Here is an 18348-nt window from a genome sequence, read left to right as displayed (position 1 = left end):
AAATATATATGTATTATTTTTTAAATAAGATCACCTTCGATAACTAACGTTCACCAAAATACAAACTACACAGTCAGGAGAATCAAATTCTAAAAATGTCATGGCATGAGGTCCCCATTGATTTTGTTACGTTTGAGTCACTCAAATAGCGTAAGAACACAGGATAAGCCATGGCAAAATGTGTAGAATTGAAGGAAATTAGCTTTAAAACTGCATTTCTCTCAGCCACATGGTAAAACATGTAGAATTGCAGGAAATTAACTTTAAAATATCAACATTGTCTCTGCGGCCAAGCGGGACACTAAAATTTCAGTCAGTGACAGCTCCATTAGCCACACTCCCACTACAAAGCCAACTTTGCCACCGCTGGTGAAAAAAATACCAGGGGAAATAATGCAGGGAGAAGAGAATGGCTGAATTGGTGAGGGTTTGAACTGGCTGGCATAGTGGTGTGGCCAGTTTGCCATCATCTCTCCAGTGATTTGAATTTGCAATAGAATATGCATTTTTGTTTACGTTGCCAGCAAGCCTACTTTCTAAACACCCTGGGAAGCCAATCACTTCTTTTTGGTGGCAACATAGTATGGGGATAGAAGCTTCCTCCAATTGTAAACACCAACTGTGAAAATAAAAAGTTCAATATAAAGAGCAAAAATGTATAAATGTGTGTGCAACTTTGTCCTTTGTTCACTGTCCAATGTGCTAGCTACAGGTTGATGCTGGGATGCAAAACCTAGCTACGAAGGGACCCATCCACAGAGGGTCAATGAAAACTGTCAACAAACCAACATAAGCCACACGGCTAAAAGGGTCAATCAAAACCTGCCAACGAATTGCATGTAATTTCGTTCGATATATGTTTTAATTGAGCTCACCAGATAGCTAGATTTCGGTGTCACTACTCCCTGTCCCGCCATCTTGGACCGGCCCAAGCAGCCATGACTAGCTAGCTATCCAAACAGCTAATGCGTTGAGCTAACGTTAGTTAGCAGCCGTTGGAACATAGCGAAAGCCCGTCTCGAGCTCTTCACAATCAACACCAACTCCGGAGCACGAGAACGGCTCAAATTCATGCATACATTTTGCACGAGCCAGATACACAGTGCAGCAAGCAAACATACTTTCCTGGCACCATGGGACGTCTACTCCATAATAGAACGTTAAATCGCCATTAAAACAACGTAGCCTTCCTAAACGTTAGCTAGTTCTCTGACCAAGTTCGGTCACTTTATCATACTCGGTAGATGTGGCTAGCTGGCTACAAAACGTTACCTAACGCTTACATCACAGTAATGATGTTATCTGTAAAAAGCCTAATTCTATATGTCCCTGACCATTGAATCTCTAACTAGCTAACATTCAGAACGAGCTGGCCAACTCCAGAGTCCCAACAACGCACGTTCCACAAGCTAGTTAACGTTATCAAACTAGCGGGGGACTAGCTAGACATTTGCTAGAAGGCTAAATTAAAAGGTTAGCATGTGGTGGTTCGTATTATCAATATAAATTACTAGCCCGCAAGTAGGTACTTGAGATGTTATATTACACAGCCAGCTAGCTTATTCAGCTACCAGGCTTGTTAGCCATTTCTACTGCACCCAATACAAACCAGCTTGGAAGAAACATTTGATATGACAAGCCTTTGTGACTAACAAATAGCTAAGTTGACGAGTTAGATAAATGCAAGGCCACCCTAATAACGAAAATAGCCAGTTGGGTTACTAAAATGTGTTTATGCAATGGAAAAGCCGTTCATTTTCACTATTGGATTAGCTAGCGAGGGAAAGAAGTCGGGTAGGAACGCTGCGTAGCCGCAGGGTCGCTCTGCGCACATCGTGTGATGGTGTATGGTTAACCAGAGTCCGTGCTCTCACCTGAGAGTGGACTGGCTATGTTAGTTAGTTTAACATAGTTACACGTATTACTATGTGGGCAAGAATGTAGAAGGTGCAAGTGTTGTGGTTCAAGGACCGGCTGGTCCTGTGTGTTTGCAACTTAGCGAGCTACCTTCAACAGTAAGGCCTTCGTTCTGGCGCCATCTTCATGAAGCCTCTGAAATCCAAACAGTGAGCTGCAAGCAAGAAGACAACACAGGCGGTTCAGTATCACTTGCACTGCCGTGCAAATGGATTTAACGTATAAAAACGGCAAACGCGTATACAGAATATTAAGAATACACCAGAGGTGTGTGCAGGGCTTTGACTCCGACCTGTCAATTCCGACCAAGCTGTCCCTCTCTTGGGCTGTCAGCGTCGGAAAGTCCTCCTCGGTTTCACTGGCTTTTCCCGCCGCCATTTTCTTTTCCTCATCACCACCAGAAGCCGAGCCGAGACTCCGAGCAGCAGCGCAGGCAGCAACAGCGAGCGAGACTCCGCACGATTGCATGGAATCGCGACGAGAGGGCGAACGAAATACTCCACCAAATCAAAGAAGAAAAACTAAAAATGTATTAAGATAGAATAAACTTTTCTCCACGATCAAAACGCAATTCAAAATGGTAAATCCTTTCAGGAAAACAAGTACCCCTCCAAAAAGTATTCGCGTCACATTTTTAGGCACCGTTTATGCAACTAATCAGATGTAATGCATGAAGTTCAATTCTTGCAGTTTGAAAATAGTATTATTTGACCATAAAATTCCCCACAGCCACCAGCTTAAAGTTGTTATAATTGTGTCACACAAGCAAGCGAACCCACGCGCCGCCGTAGTCACGCCTCTCCTACCTCTTCAGCCAATAGATATGTCTGAATATCAGCATATGACATGAAGTTTTTTTTACCCATCTTCATTTATCTTTTTACAAACCACAGAAATCAATTATACATGTTCATTATTTTCTCAAAATCAATAATGTATATATTGTATAGGTATTCAAATTGATTGATTTGTTTTGCAAAGTGCATAAATAACAATGTTAAATAGCTACATGCAAACTGTCATATTACTAAATACATTTAAGAGTGACAACTGAGAAATTTGTGCAAATACTTGATACCAGTATTATTTGCTGTTGATGGGTAAGCATGTCTAAATAAAACGTTGCAATGATGTGTGGAGGTAAGAATTCTGATTAGGACTGTGTAACTACTTTATTTTTCTCACCCTGCAATGTTCATTCACATAATTTTAATCATCATCCTTGCCCAAGGCCCCACATTCCTATACATTTTTGTGGTTGATACCAATTTGATCTGTTTGCATTTTTTTGTTTATGTACTAGCTAGTTCTACTGTATTTATGTGCAGTATATCTACTGTGTTATGAATTACATTCTCACTTTTGTACATGTCTTGAAAAATAAATGAATAGCAATCATTCTTGTTGGTGTTTTTTCTCCCCAGCTGTGGACATTTTCAAAATACCCAGACTCATTTGTTAGACAAGACATATCCATCCAATGCAAAATCCTCACATCTAATTATCCAAATAGATTTTTTGATGTATCATAAAACCATTTGAACATATTACTTTATGAAAATATTACTATTTATTTTGATAACAATTGATTATATATAAGTTACAGTATTTGATGTAGATTTGAATCAATTTAAATGTGCAAGGGATAAAGTGATAGCTATTTTGTGTAGAAATTGAATCAAATGTGAGTGAAATTGATTCTTATTTCGTATGGAACATTATTATGCTTCCAAATGAAATTGTCAACATTCTGCAACATTTCAAAGAAAGAGCAAAGTGTTAAAATACTGATGTGGCAAAGCATCATTCTGTAGGCGGGGCCAGCAGAGGTTTATAAAGCTCAGGGGCGGGGCTTGCATACAGCAGTCAACATCCTGATGTAATTTTCTCCAAAATGGCGGATCGCAAAGAAGGTTAGTGCTAGTCCATGTTTATGGATAAAATAATCTCGAATTATAACAACGAATCAGCTATACTATATATAGATAGGTCCAATATCAATAAATCTAAACACCCAAATATTCCTATTCCTTCAGCTGCGGCTTTTGACAGGGGGACTTTACTGACTAGATGGCTAGCTTTGTTGCTAGCAATTTAGCCTAATTTCTAAACAATGGCATGCAATCGCCCATCGACCCAAATACCAGCCATTGGCATTGTGAACCTATTTGTTTTTGTCACCCATGGCTCCTATCCCGACTACTGTAACGTTATCGCAGATATATACATTATAGTTATGACGTGAACGTGATTACCAACTAAACAAGTATTCCAGTCATGTTTTAAATCAATATTCAATGAATTCATGTGTTTTGTGAATCCTATCAATACTACTATGAAGTTACAGCAAAGATTTAGATGCATGCATTGGAACTGTTTCTTGACTGTGAGGTAATTGGACTGAATTTGGACCTGAAACCTGCCTGCCCTAGGTTGCCTAGATGATAGAAAAACCTGCCCTAGGTTGCCTAGATGATAGAAAAACCTGCCCTAGGTTGCCTAGATGATAGAAAAACCTGCCCTAGGTTGCCTAGATGATAGAAAAACCTGCCCTAGGTTGCCTAGATGATAGAAAAACCTGCCCTAGGTTGCCTAGATGATAGAAAGTGAAAGCAAAACAGTTTAAATTCTTTGTATGTCTTTCCTTCATCCCAGATGACATCTTATCAGAAAAGGATGAGCTGGAGAGCGAGGATGACACCTATGAGGTGGTGGACCTGACAGAGTACGCCCGGAGGCACCAATGGTGGAGCATGATGTTTGGGAATAACTCTGGTCCCCTCGCAGAGAAATGCTCTGTGACCACGCAGATTGTGATGGGAGGGGTCACTGGCTGGGATGCAACCCAAATTGGGGTTGATTTTAATTAGGGCCAATTTCAAGTTTTCATAACAATCGGTAATCTGCATTTTTGGACACCGATCATGGCCGATTGCGTTGCACTCCACGAGGAGACTGCGTGGCAGGCTGACTACCTGTTATGCAAGTGCAGCAACGAGCCAAGGTAAGGTGCTAGCTAGCATTAAACTTATCTTATAAAAAACAATCTTAACATAATCACTAGTTAACTACACATGGTTGATGATATTACTAGTTTATCTAGCTTGTCCTGCGTTGCATATAATCGATGCGGTGCCTGTTAATTTATAATTGAATCATAGCCTACTTCGCCAAACGGGTGATTAACAAGTGCATTCGCGAAAAAAGCACTGTCGTTGCATCAATGTGTACCTAACCATAAACATCAACGCCTTTCTTCAGGGTCAGGGTATATGCAGCAGTTTGGGCTGCCTGGCTCGTTGCGAACTGTGAAGACTGTTTCTTCCTAACAAAGACAGCCAACTTCGCCAAACGGGGGAAGATTTAACAAAAGCTCATTTGCAAAAAAAGTATAATCGTTGCATGAATGTACCTAACCATAAACATCAATGCCTTTCTTAAAAACAATACACAAGTATATATTTTTAAACCTGCATATTTAGTTAAAATAAATTCATGTTAGCAGGCAATATTAAACGAGGGAAATTGTGTCACTTCTCTTGCATTCATTGCAATCAGAGTCTGGGTATATGCAACCGTTTGGGCCGCCTGGCTCGTTGCGAACTAATATGCCAGAATTTTACGTAATTATGACATAACATTGAAGGTTGTGCAATGTAACAGGAATATTTAGATGTATGGATGCCACCCGTTAGATAAAATACAGAACGGTTCCGTATTTCACTGAAAGAATAAACATTTTATTTTCTAAATGATAGTTTTCGGATTTGACCATATTAATGTCCTAAGGCTCGTATTTCTGTGTGTTGTTATGTTATCATTAAGTCTATGATTTGATATTTGATAGAGCTGTCTGACTGAGCGGTGGTAGGCAGCAGCAGGCTCATAAGCATTAATTCAAACAGCACTTTCGTGCGTTTGCTTGCAGCTCTTCCCAATGCTTCAAGCATTGCGCTGTTTATGACTTCAAGCCATTCAACTCCCGAGATTAGGCTGGTGTAACCGAAGTGAAATGGCTAGCTAGTTAGTGGGGTGCACGCTAATAGCGTTTCAAACGTCACTTGCTCTGAGACTTGGAGTAGTTGTTCCCCTTGCTCTGCAAGGGCCGTGGATTTTGTGGAGCGATGGGTAACGATGCTTCGAGGGTGGCTGTTGTCGACGTGTTCCTGGTTCGAGCCCAGGTAGGGACGCACAGGTAGGGACGGAAACTATACTGTTACACTGGCAATACTAAAGTGCCTATAAGAACATCCAATAGTCAAAGGTATATGAAATACAAATGGTATAGAGGGAAATAGTCCTATAATTCCTATAATAACCTCAAGCTAAAACATCTTACCTGGGAATATTGAAGACTCATGTTAAAAGGAATCACCAGCTTTCATATGTTCTCATGTTCTGAGCAAGGAACTTAAATGTTAGCTTTTTTACATGGCACATATCGCACTTTTACTTTCTTCTCCAACACTTTGTTTTTGCATTATTTAAATAAAATTGAACATGTTGCATTATTTATTTGAGGCTAAATTAATTTGATTGATGTATTATATTAGGTTAAAATAAGTGTTAATTCAGTATTGTTGTAATTGTCATTATTACAAATAAATACTTTTTTAATTTATTTTTTAAATCGTCCGATTAATCGGTATCGGCTTTTTTTGGTCCTCCAATATTCGGTATGGACGTTGAAAAATCATAATCGGTCGACCTCTAGTCCCTAGTGTTCCAGTCCGAGTCCTTTATTCTCGAGTCGAGTCACAAGTCCCTTGGTAGTGCTAAAAGCTGTGGTCCAACCATTTAAAAATCAAAATTCTCTTCAACTGTTGGCACATTTTAAGGATATCTCTAACATTTGCTGTTGTAGCTAGTAGGCCCCCTATTTTAAATTATGCATCACAGAGATTTTCTGACAAGAAAGTCACTTCTGGTCCAGTCCGAGTTGAGCCATGAAAATGGTGACTTGAGTCAAGTCTGAGTCCTGGACTCGAGTACTACAACACTGCTATCAGTCACTCCTCTCTCTCACATTCAGGTGTGCAGGATACTTGTTCCAGAGAGTAGGGAAGATAGCTGCAACTGCCATAGGTGGAGGGTTCCTGTTATTACAGGTAAGAGATGCATCAAATTTGTATTGAGTCAACGCTGGGTACTTACATAATACACATCTCTATTCCATTTTTTTAATCTTATTTAACTTGGCAAGTCCGTTAAGAACAAATTCTTATTTACAATGACGGCCAACCCTAATCCGCAAGACGCTGGGCCAATTGGGAGTCCCATAGGGCAGCGCACAATCACTGCCAGTTGTGATACAGCCTGGAATCTAACCAGGATCTATAGTGATGCCTATAGCACTGAGATGCAGTGCCTTAGTTCACATCAACTAAGGCACCACTCGGGAGCACCAATGAGATCACATGTAACAACGTGAAAAGAGTGCCACTTCACATGCAACCCAACAATCCTCACTCGTTTTCCTTTCTGCACCTTCTCCTGCAGATAGCGAATCACAGTGGCTACGTGCAGGTGGACTGGAAGAAAGTGGAGAAACACCTGAAGAAGAGAACCAAGCAAGCAGCCCCTGAAATTAACTCCTTCTTCGAGGAGGTAAAGGTATTAATAACACTGCCTGACTAATCATAACTTTATGGTAGGCTATTGTGCCTATAGTATTGTGTGATTCTAAAAGGTGAACATGTCTCAGATGTGTGCGTGCTCATTGGTCCTTTATCTAACTGTTCATTTATTCTGTGAGACCAACACTGGTACCTGGGTGTGGGAGCTGCTTTTTGATTCAATTGGATTGCCAGTCCGCTTGAATCTCAGTGCCTTGCATTGCATGTACTTATGAGGAAAAAAAAGGTATACTTAATTATCATATTTGGGGGGAAATAGCTAAGTTCATAAATACCTGAGTCATCCGCAGCCATTTGATGGACTAATAATGCAGCAACAGCGCCCTCTAGCGAACCCACACTGTAAAAGCTCATTCCTGGATTTATCACAAGCAGAAACTAAAGTATAAGATTCTTATTTTTCCATCTATTATCACTTATAACCCTTCAGTTATTGGAGGTGACCTCCCACAGTCTGCTTGTTTTCTCTCCTCCTTCCCCTCTCTGCAGGCCACAGAGTTTGTCAAGAAGAACATTGTCCTGTCCAGCGGGTTTGTGGGTGGATTCCTCCTGGGCTTGGCCTCCTAATGGCGTCGGGGCCAATTCACGACTGAGGAAGTCGTTACATAGGAAGAAGGAAGCTGTCATTACTGTGAACTGAGTCACCACACGAGATGTTGTCATTAACTGTGAATCGGTGTCTTTCTCCCAGCACGGAACTAGTCATGAAACGGGTTTGGGAGGAGGCTGAACATGTGAAGCTGCCACTTTATGTCCCCCTGGCTGCTCTCTTCCGTTACTGCCCAACTGATCAGAGTCTAGCTTGTCCACCCTCTTTTTATTCTATTTATCTGGTGGTTTCTGATCCAGGATCAGTTGTTTGGGCCTGTTGAATATGGAATTTTTATACTTCATAATCAGCACTACCCCCAACATCAATGTATGTTAAAATGTCATGTTTCTATGTTTTGAATCAGCTATATTATATATATATATTTGTTCACCGTCATATGGTGTGCATCATGTGATTTGAATCAATTACTGAGCAATGCCTACTCATAATTGGTTGAAATCACGATGCACACCGGATGATGCCATTACAAAAACTAATTTTGACTTCAAAACATAGAAACGTGACATTTTCACATACGTTGATGTTAGGGTAGTTCTGGAGATGATGAATACAATGTTGAAAATGTTAGAAATGTCCCTTTAAGTGCACAACGCGACACCTCTTGATACACTTATGATATACTACTAATATACTGTACCACACACTGGACATAGGATTACTCAGCCCCTGTCTATCTGGTGCACTCTTTTACCTGGAAGAACAGGTCTAGGATCAGGAATGTGTCCCAAATGCCCATAGTGCACTACATTTGACCAGAGCCCTATGTAGGAAATTAGGGTGCCATTTGGGACACTGGCCAGCTCTCCCTATACTCAGACCAAAGTTTTACCACCCTGTGCTATTCAACAAAATGTGTTTGCAGACCTGTTGTTACGGGGTTAATATACCAACACCTGATCACTGCACCTTTGCTGGCTAATGTACTGTACATTTTATCAGTGTGCAGGTTAGCGTTTTTCATAAAGAATCTTGTTCTGGGGGCAGCTCTGCAGAATGGTCACTAGCTGGCACAGCCACAAAATCTGATTTTAAATCTAACTGTAACCACACTGTTAACCCTAACGCCTAACCTTAAATTTAGACCAAAAAGTTCAATGTAGTTTTCATGAATTTTTACAATATAGCCAATTCTGACTTTGCAGCTGGCCTATCTAGCAGATTTGCTTAGTTCTGCCTCCAGGTCAATACTCATTCCAAAAAATGTGAACCTGCTATCAGTGTAGTAATAGGAAAACGTGATTTAGTCATGTGTAGAATATACTATCAGTTTTATAGATAGAAGGAAATGCACAGTATAAAGTCAGTGTTCAGTTGCTTATGAGTTGTTCCATATTGTGTCTTTAACTATTTAAATATTACTTGTCAGGAGTATGATTTTCCATTAGTTTCTGTACTTCACCAAGTGCACATTAACTTCTTACTGCCGTTAACCTCCATATGTTCTGACCTTCTGAATGCTATTTTGAAATCTTGATAACCAACCAACCATAACTATGGATTTGTCTTATGCTACTGTTTTGTCAAATAAAGTTGCCTGATTTTTGTTGGTTAGCAATGTTAACAGTTGTGTGTGTGGTCACTGGACTGCATGGCAGACATGCATACAATCAGGGCTTGCTTGGTGTGTACACTGAGTGGATTAACAGTCTATCTTGACACATTTAACTTCTCAACAATATATTTATTTTGATTATTAAAGCCAGCATGACTTTTCAGATTTCAGTAGCTCTATGGCTGCCTTTACACAGGAAACCCAACTCCGATCTTTTACCAAATTATTGGTATTTTGGCCAATCAGGTCAGATTTTTGCCAGTAATTTCGGCAAAAGATCAGAATTGGGCTGCCTGTGTCAGTGTAGTCTATGAGTTCCGGTAATGCAAATGTCCAGATGTGAATAGAAATGGATGCTTCCTTGTGTCATCATGGAGGATGGGTTTGTAATAACCACCATGCATGTCACAGCAACAATGAATGAGCATTGTCACAATACTAAGATATTTCACCACTATGTCTCTGTATTCATCTACACTGTGAAATCTGCTTTTGAAAGGTACTGCATGTAGAAAAGACAAAGGAAGATACTCACCAAATCAATCTGAAATAAGTACCAATTGTCCATTTTTTTGTGTTTACCTCTGTCACAGTACAATATCAATGAATAAATTAAATATTTTTTGGTTTATATTAAATGCACATTGAATTGGGGTTTGGTCCTGATAGGCTTTCTGTAGCTTGGGATTTAGTTCTGGGATATATGAAGTACTCTCAATTGACTTGACAAAAAACCTTTCAAATAAAATTGTATTGATTTACAGTGCCTTGCGAAAGTATTCGGCCCCCTTGAACTTTGCGACCTTTTGCCACATTTCAGGCTTCAAACATAAAGATATAAAACTGTATTTTTTTGTGAAGAATCAACAACAAGTGGGACACAATCATGAAGTGGAACGACATTTATTGGATATTTCAAACTTTTTTAACAAATCAAAAACTGACAAATTGGGCGTGCAAAATTATTCAGCCCCCTTAAGTTAATACTTTGTAGCGCCACCTTTTGCTGCGATTACAGCTGTAAGTCACTTGGGGTATGTCTCTATCAGTTTTGCACATCGAGAGACTGAATTTTTTTCCCATTCCTCCTTGCAAAACAGCTCGAGCTCAGTGAGGTTGGATGGAGAGCATTTGTGAACAGCAGTTTTCAGTTCTTTCCACAGATTCTCGATTGGATTCAGGTCTGGACTTTGACTTGGCCATTCTAACACCTGGATATGTTTATTTTTGAACCATTCCATTGTAGATTTTGCTTTATGTTTTGGATAATTGTCTTGTTGGAAGACAAATCTCCGTCCCAGTCTCAGGTCTTTTGCAGACTCCATCAGGTTTTCTTCCAGAATGGTCCTGTATTTGGCTCCATCCATCTTCCCATCAATTTTAACCATCTTCCCTGTCCCTGCTGAAGAAAAGCAGGCCCAAACCATGATGCTGCCACCACCATGTTTGACAGTGGGCATGGTGTGTTCAGGGTGATGAGCTGTGTTGCTTTTACGCCAAACATAACATTTTGCATTGTTGCCAAAAAGTTCAATTTTGGTTTCATCTGACCAGAGCACCTTCTTCCACATGTTTGGTGTGTCCCAGGTGGCTTGTGGCAAACTTTAAACAACACTTTTTATGGATATCTTTAAGAAATGGCTTTCTTCTTGCCACTCTTCCATAAAGGCCAGATTTGTGCAATATACGACTGATTGTTGTCCTATGGACAGAGTCTCCCACCTCAGCTGTAGATCTCTGCAGTTCATCCAGAGTGATCATGGGCCTCTTGGCTGCATCTCTGATCAGTCTTCTCCTTGTATGAGCTGAAAGTTTAGAGGGACGGCCAGGTCTTGGTAGATTTGCAGTGGTCTGATACTCCTTCCATTTCAATATTATCGCTTGCACAGTGCTCCTTCTGATGTTTAAAGCTTGGGAAATCTTTTTGTATCCAAATCCGGCTTTAAACTTCTTCACAACAGTATCTCGAACCTGCCTGGTGTGTTCCTTGTTCTTCATGATGCTCTCTGCGCTTTTAACGGACCTCTGAGACTATCACAGTGCAGGTGCATTTATACGGAGACTTGATTACACACAGGTGGATTGTATTTATCATCATTAGTCATTTAGGTCAACATTGGATCATTCAGAGATCCTCACTGAACTTCTGGAGAGAGTTTGCTGCACTGAAAGTAAAGGGGCTGAATAATTTTGCACGCCCAATTTTTCAGTTTTTGATTTGTTAAAAAAGTTTGAAATATCCAATAAATGTCGTTCCACTTCATGATTGTGTCCCACTTGTTGTTGATTCTTCACAAAAAAATACAGTTTTATATCTTTGTGTTTGAAGCCTGAAATGTGGCAAAAGGTTGCAAAGTTCAAGGGGGCCGAATACTTTCGCAAGGCACTGTATTGTAATTTCATAATGTCCTGTCAGAAGCATATTGATTTGTGTAAATAATGACTTCAATGTCTATTGAGCTGAATGAAGCTGAAAACAGAGGCAGCCATGATGTTACCTCACCAGAGTGCCTCTCTCTACTGTGTGTTACTGTAGCTGCCAGCACCACACTACCACTGTTGCTATGGAAACTGCTCTTTTTCTCTTTCTCTCTTCCGCTTGCTCTCTTGTGTGGTGTGGCCTTCCCTCTTTTCCACCCTCTTTCTCGCTGCCTTTCTCTCGTTCTCTCTCTGTTTCTCTCGCTTTCTCTTTCCAGTCCTGCCTTTTTCTTTGTTTTTACCTCTATCTGTGAGTGTGCCCATGTGTAATGGTATAGGGGTAGAGGGGGATATTAGAGTGGGGGGAATGAGATGAGGCCCACTCTCCACCATCCGATGACCACATCACCAACCAATCGGATCATCAATAGCCCCCAATAGATCCAACCAATAGTAGGGTAAAGCCAGAGTATGAGCGCCATGGAAACTGCAAGGGATGTTTTATAATAGCAGCTCGCCCTAGTGGCACCAGATACCGGTACACCTCAGTCAGGCTGTTCAAAGCAATTGTGTTATTAATCCATTGGTCGTAATATAAGGGCTGCATCTTCATACTTAAACCTCTCCTCATATCTCCTTTATCTGCACTGATCTGGAAAAAAAAATAGGAAAGGCGAATTCGATATGGTGCATGCATATACTAGGTACTGGCTTTCACCAGTTACTTCATATTAGTAGAGGAGAGACAGGAAACAAATTATAGTATTGAGATACAACCTAATACATGCCTTCAGGCAGCTGGCTTCAAAGGGTCCAAGCCGTACAATAGTTAACTCTGTCACAATCAGTTTGTTGAGAGCTGTCATTAATATGGTTACGCAATACCCTCTCTGTGGTACTAGTCAGTGGACAAAGTCAGAGATGAAACGTCAATGCATGTTAGAATAGCAATGTTCATTATTCATAGTACAATAATTCATAGTAATTAGTACAGTGAGAAGCTGCCTTTTTCTACGAAGCATGGGTTATTAAACAACTGATAGATAGAGACCATTTTAGGCCTATCACACAAATTATTCATGAGAGAAAATTGAAAATTGATCAAATGGGACCATTTCTCCCTGAGTTGGAGTGGAATTGTCATCATAATGCTAGCCTGGGTAGACTGAAATATATTTTTGTTTCTGAAGGAAGATTCTGTGTCAAAGTACATTTATTTCTTATGTATTTGGGGTATACTACAGAGCCTATGACTTGTGGGTCTTGGATGTTATCATATTATTCCTGCATTGCATCTAGATTTGGAGTTCTTTATCATATAATTAGGAATTAGAATACTAGAATGGATATGAACCTTCTTATGATGGCAGTGAGGTCAGCCATTTTGGTCAGGGAGTTGGTCAACCATGGTTTGCCAGTGCTGTTGTAAGATATTGTGTAAAATAATGAATTTGACCAACTCTGACCAAAATGTATAATTATATGACTATATTTTAGGTTGACAATAATTCTATTACACAATTTCAGATATATCATGTGCCTTACTTTTATTTCCCTCCATAAATAAAATCAGGATAGACATTAAATCCAATTAGACTGATTTGGATTTCTCCCTGACTGCCATTTTCACCCATTCTGGAACTTTTAGGGTTTATGACATAACCCCTCCGGTCATTTAATAAGATCTCTTTTTTTCTGTATGACCACCTCAAGGGGGCAGTGTCAACCAATCCAGAGTGACTCACTCACCTGTGACGTTGTGGCCGAATAATACAAATGCATTGGCGCAAGTGTGTCAACAATGTGGCCCAGGGATCAGTCAAAAGCAAAGCAGTGCATTCACTGCCATTAAGCCAATGAATTACCAGGTTATTTACTGAAAAGGTACGTGGTAGAATGGTAGTTCTATTGCAATAACCTATGACTTAGGCTACATGGTTGTTTCTTTGGGATTCAATTGTACAAGAACCACTAGGCACCTTATTTTAATGTTTTATTAACCCATCCCCTCTTCGGAGGACACATATCTTCTTACAGCTTTTCTGCTACATATACATACATTTTATATACACTTTTATAACAACAAGTTAGCAATTTTGTTTCATTCTTATCAGACAGCATCTGATGCAACTCCACAGACAGAACCTGCCCCTCCCTGTAAGCACTAGGCTGCTGGCTACGTTTAGCAGAGAGGCGAATGTGACAGATCCAAGATGTGGCTGTGACATGACTATGCCTAACAGGTCTAATATCTGTCAGGTCTCTTATCACCTATTATTAGAAAGTATCTCTGGATGCACACCTGAACAACAGACATCACTTCAAATCTCATCTCCTGCCCAGAGTGTAGAATGCATAGGCCCATTTATGTTGAGGCAGAGCAAAATAATGTCCAGCCAATGTGAGGCCATCACTTGCAGGAATCTGGTTGTACTTGCTTTTTTAATGCATGGCAACAAGGGCTTACAACATAAAAATAAAAAAAAACATATATTTCCAAGAGTCAACTCCTGTGTTTCCAATGCTGCTATGGATGCTGGTCCTTTTTTGATACCCTTATTTATAGACGTGCAATATTGGTCCGGACAAATCTGTATCAGATGGAAACTAATAATTAATACACAATACACGATAAATATTATTGAGAGGACAGTGAAAGGATTGTGGAAACGCTGACGTAAGGTGATGGGCTTTTGATGGTGTCAACGCGTGCGCGCGGTGCATTGAATGCGACCGTGGATTGGTGGAATGGGGAGTGTGAAACCGATTAGGAAACTGCGCCTTGGGGGACTTGGAGGGTGGCGCCCTGAACGTCATGTTGGCTCAAGTGGCATTGGAATTAGCAAAGAGTCTGAGCGCGCCTACGAAGCCATTATGGCTCTCCACACACCAGTATCACAACCTAGAGAGGGAGGAGTCTTCCATTTCTGGAGCCGGAGAAGCAGCATCCCAGACAGCGTAAAAATTGGAGTAACGGTGCTCGAAGGAGAACGGAATACGAAATAATATAATTTTATTTTCAACATACCAACGAAATATACATGGATGCACATTTTACGAGATAAGCATGAAGGTCTTTGATTTAAGATCAGGTAGCTGCAACCTTGTTTTGCATGTGCGGTAATATTCCAAGACATATGTGATACGTTGGGTGTGCTCAGCTCAATAACGGCGCTAGCAAGCTATTTCAAACGGTAAAATAAATCCAGATTGCTAGGAGATAGCCAACCATTTTATAGTTAGTCAGCTAGCTTGCGGGGGAGCAAGCTGCCTACTCGGGCAGAGGCATCATCGGATGCATCGACCAAGAAGAGGCATCTGGTAGGCATTAACCGACAATACAATCTCGGGGCATGCAAAGCGGTGTGTTTTGTGCAAACGGTTGATAAATCCCGCGTCCTCGGCTCTGGTCGTGGGATTAACCAGCCGGGAGAGAAGGAGAAGGTGGGGCCGAGGAGTGTCAGAGCTAAACCCAGCGCATGTAGCTTGGCGCTCTAGCTAGCGGGCTAACATTACATTCTCCATCGGTTTTCCATTTGGGAAATTAATTTCGTAAACTATAATTATTCGGCCATTGGAATTCTGAGAGCTTGCTGGGGTATTCCGTGGCAGTTCCCCCTCTCCCCCAACGAGGATCAGTCAGAGCTGTACACTTGAGGCCATTGGCTTCTCTACAAATAATACCGTGTGGGGCGAATTTCACGGGGGTAGCATCCCCGTTTGTCTTGGACCATGGCGGACGACGACGTGCTTTTCGAGGATGTCTACGAGCTGTGCGAGGTGATTGGGAAGTAAGTGTCAGCATATGTTTATGAACTGAACAATGATAATAAATTAAACATATTGTTTGCATTGAGTGCATTGTATTGCGTGTCTGCCTGCCTGTTTTTTTCTGTATGGAAGCAATTGCCATTCAAATATTAATTGCCACCACCATCATGACAGCTGTTTTACTTGGCCTACTTGTAGGTGAGTTGGTCATACAAAACCTCACACTACCCATCTCTTGTCAGGCCTATGTAAAATCACTTCCACAGTAGCTAATTCAATAAGCATATAACATGATTGCATAAACTGTTCAATATATGGGAAACCAGTTAGGCCTACTGACTTGTTAGTTTGATTGGGTGAGGCCCAATAATGTATGGTGAAGCCCCTGTTTAGTTCAAGAGCCGAGTGCATTGTTTTAGCTGGGCAGGATATCTTAATTTAACATGGCAGGAGAGAATATATCTGTTCAAAACGGAAGTTCATTGGCTCACATATATTCAAAACATTTCCCAATCTAGATCATTTTCATTCATGTCTTGTGCATCCATTCAGCTTTGTCAGATAGACACATTATTTTGACGAGGCGGTACTGGGCGACAGGTAGCCTAGCGGCTAGAGCGTTGTGCCAGTAACGAAAAGGTCACTGGTTCCTTCCAATACCCGAGCCGACAAGGTGAGAAATCTGACAATGTGCCCTTGAGCAAGGCACTTAACCCTAATTTGCTCCAGGGGTGTTGTACTACTATGGCTGACCCTGTAAAACAACACATTTCATGGCACCTGTCTGGTGTATATGACAATATACACCAGATAGGTCATTATTTTACTACACATAGGCATAGTGACTCATTTGTGGTTTGGAACATAGTTTTGGGTTGAAATGTAAACGTGTTTGGCTACTACAACTAGGTCTATAACGATCTCCACAAGTACTACTGTCAACACCACTACACTCTTCTCTCAGATTCAGATGCAGGGTAATTATAGTCAATCATTTAGTATCATGGCCATTTGGGACAAGACACAGGCTGCAGATTGTCATTGTGATGACGTCACACACTACTTCTTGATCCTACTTTAAGAGAAGGAGCATAGGCTCCCGGGGAGGATGGAACTTCTTCACCAGAACAGTCACATTCAGTGTTTTGGGTAGACTGCTGTGTTCTATGCCTGCACCGGTGTGCTGATATCATCATGCACTGCTAGTCATTATCCCTGCCCTGTCAATTGCAGACCAGTCTATTCATCCCCACCAACCCGAGGTGGCCAATCCTATTGTTGATGGACTTTTAAGCATTGCACACGCAAGCATTGCCCACACAGTTAATGATCATGTTTATCCCTGATCTATTTAGCCCAGATTTGTCTTACAAAGAGATTTAGGAGGCAACCTAATTTTACCCTGGATTGACAATTAGTCTAAAATCTAAAGTAGCAACTCTGGGTTTAGGCCAATTCAGAAAAACCCAGTTATCAGGTTTCCAGAATAAGTGAACAAATGTTTAAAGCATTCCCAGTTCCAACACTGAGATAATTGATAGGCCTAGAAGCAGTTCAGTTTTCTATCTGTTTCACACTATAAACATTGATTTATAAAGCACATAAATCCTAACACGCATTCGTGCAGGAAGAAGGTGGTTGTTGATTGAAGAGGGCCTCTTCTATTTGGTGCAGGCCTCATTTGCCCTCACATAGCTTACAACAATGTCATTTTCACAGATTAGTCTGGAAACCCAGATTTAAATGTATTGAAACTACCACCCACTCCAACCAATAGCCCCTTTACCCCGGATTTCTATTGTTGTGGCTGATGATCACACCCCTTCATATGAAGACTGGGCAGGCAGGCTGCTGTGGTCTTGGAGCTGGCCAAGCTCCCCTCCCCCTCTATGCTCAATCGAGACCCGTGGGTCCATTAGGGTCCAGGCTGAGACACATGCTGATTGCTCTTCAGCCCCTCAGGCTCTACTCTTTGTTTGGGGAGCTCTCTGCTTCGGTTACCTCCTCATTCAGTGACGGATCTAGGATCTGGTCTACTTTACCCAGTCCTGGTGTTAGACGTCATGTGGTGGGTGACAATACTGGTCTTGGGACAGCTGGTAAATAAGTAGCCGCCCAGGGCCTATCTTGGTGCAGTAACGCAGAGAGGGCCTCTAGTCAGAGGAGCCTACACCATGACTATGTTATCACCATGATCAGAAAGGGCTTCATGGCCTCCTACCTTCCCCTTCCCAAAGTAATTTGTTCCTCCTTTCATCTTTCCTTTCCGTCTTTCACCAAAACAGCTACACTACCAAAACAGCTACACTACCAAAACAGCTACACTGTACATCACCAGGTTCTGTTTAGTGAAGCAAATCTTTTTCAATAAACTTGATTTATATCCCAGATTTGTGAAAAAAAGTCTAACAAAAAGCACGATTCTAAATCAATCCTCTCCA

The 18348-nt window shown here is 41.1% G+C and overlaps 3 protein-coding genes across 12 annotated transcripts in view; 2 read left to right on the top strand and 1 right to left on the bottom strand.

Moving 5' to 3' along the window:
• LOC139373011 (lysine-specific demethylase 6A-like) overlaps positions 1-2712 on the bottom strand; it is a 48076-nt gene extending 45364 nt beyond the window's left edge. The window contains exons 1-2 of one of the 2 annotated variants that reach the window (XM_071112969.1): positions 2210-2712; positions 2008-2071 (exon numbers count right to left, since the gene is read on the bottom strand). In XM_071112969.1, the coding sequence (XP_070969070.1) occupies positions 2008-2071; positions 2210-2385 (240 nt within the window). In that variant the 5' untranslated portion in view covers positions 2386-2712. The remainder of the gene's footprint in view (positions 1-2007; positions 2072-2209) is intronic. The other variant, XM_071112970.1, reaches the window with a different exon arrangement.
• Positions 2713-3811: 1099 nt separating this feature from the next.
• On the top strand, positions 3812-10403 carry LOC139373010 (FUN14 domain-containing protein 1-like). The gene is made up of 5 exons (XM_071112968.1): positions 3812-3830; positions 4573-4752; positions 6949-7025; positions 7417-7530; positions 8043-10403. Exons 1-5 carry the CDS (start codon positions 3812-3814, stop codon positions 8118-8120), a joined length of 468 nt encoding a protein of 155 aa, XP_070969069.1. The 3' UTR covers positions 8121-10403.
• Positions 10404-14972: 4569 nt separating this feature from the next.
• The window catches only part of LOC139373008 (peripheral plasma membrane protein CASK), a 50855-nt gene continuing 47479 nt past the window's right edge, over positions 14973-18348 (top strand). For 7 of the 9 annotated variants that reach the window (XM_071112957.1, XM_071112965.1, XM_071112964.1 and 4 more), the window contains exon 1: positions 15080-15927. In XM_071112957.1, the coding sequence (XP_070969058.1) occupies positions 15869-15927 (59 nt within the window). In that variant the 5' untranslated portion in view covers positions 15080-15868. Of the gene's footprint in view, positions 15928-18348 lie in introns of all 9 variants that reach the window. The other 2 variants (XM_071112960.1, XM_071112958.1) reach the window with 2 other exon arrangements.

This window comes from Oncorhynchus clarkii, chromosome 18 (genome assembly GCF_045791955.1).
Source record: "Oncorhynchus clarkii lewisi isolate Uvic-CL-2024 chromosome 18, UVic_Ocla_1.0, whole genome shotgun sequence".
Classification (NCBI taxonomy): Eukaryota; Metazoa; Chordata; class Actinopteri; order Salmoniformes; family Salmonidae; genus Oncorhynchus; species Oncorhynchus clarkii.
This window is presented reverse-complemented; position numbering and strand designations above follow the sequence as displayed.

Bases quoted from the DNA above. Each gene is read 5' to 3' on its own strand.
- LOC139373010 (XM_071112968.1), top strand. The intron at 7,026-7,416 runs GTAAGAGATGCA...CTTCTCCTGCAG, and splicing joins GAGGGTTCCTGTTATTACAG to ATAGCGAATCACAGTGGCTA. The intron at 7,531-8,042 runs GTATTAATAACA...CCCTCTCTGCAG, and splicing joins CCTTCTTCGAGGAGGTAAAG to GCCACAGAGTTTGTCAAGAA.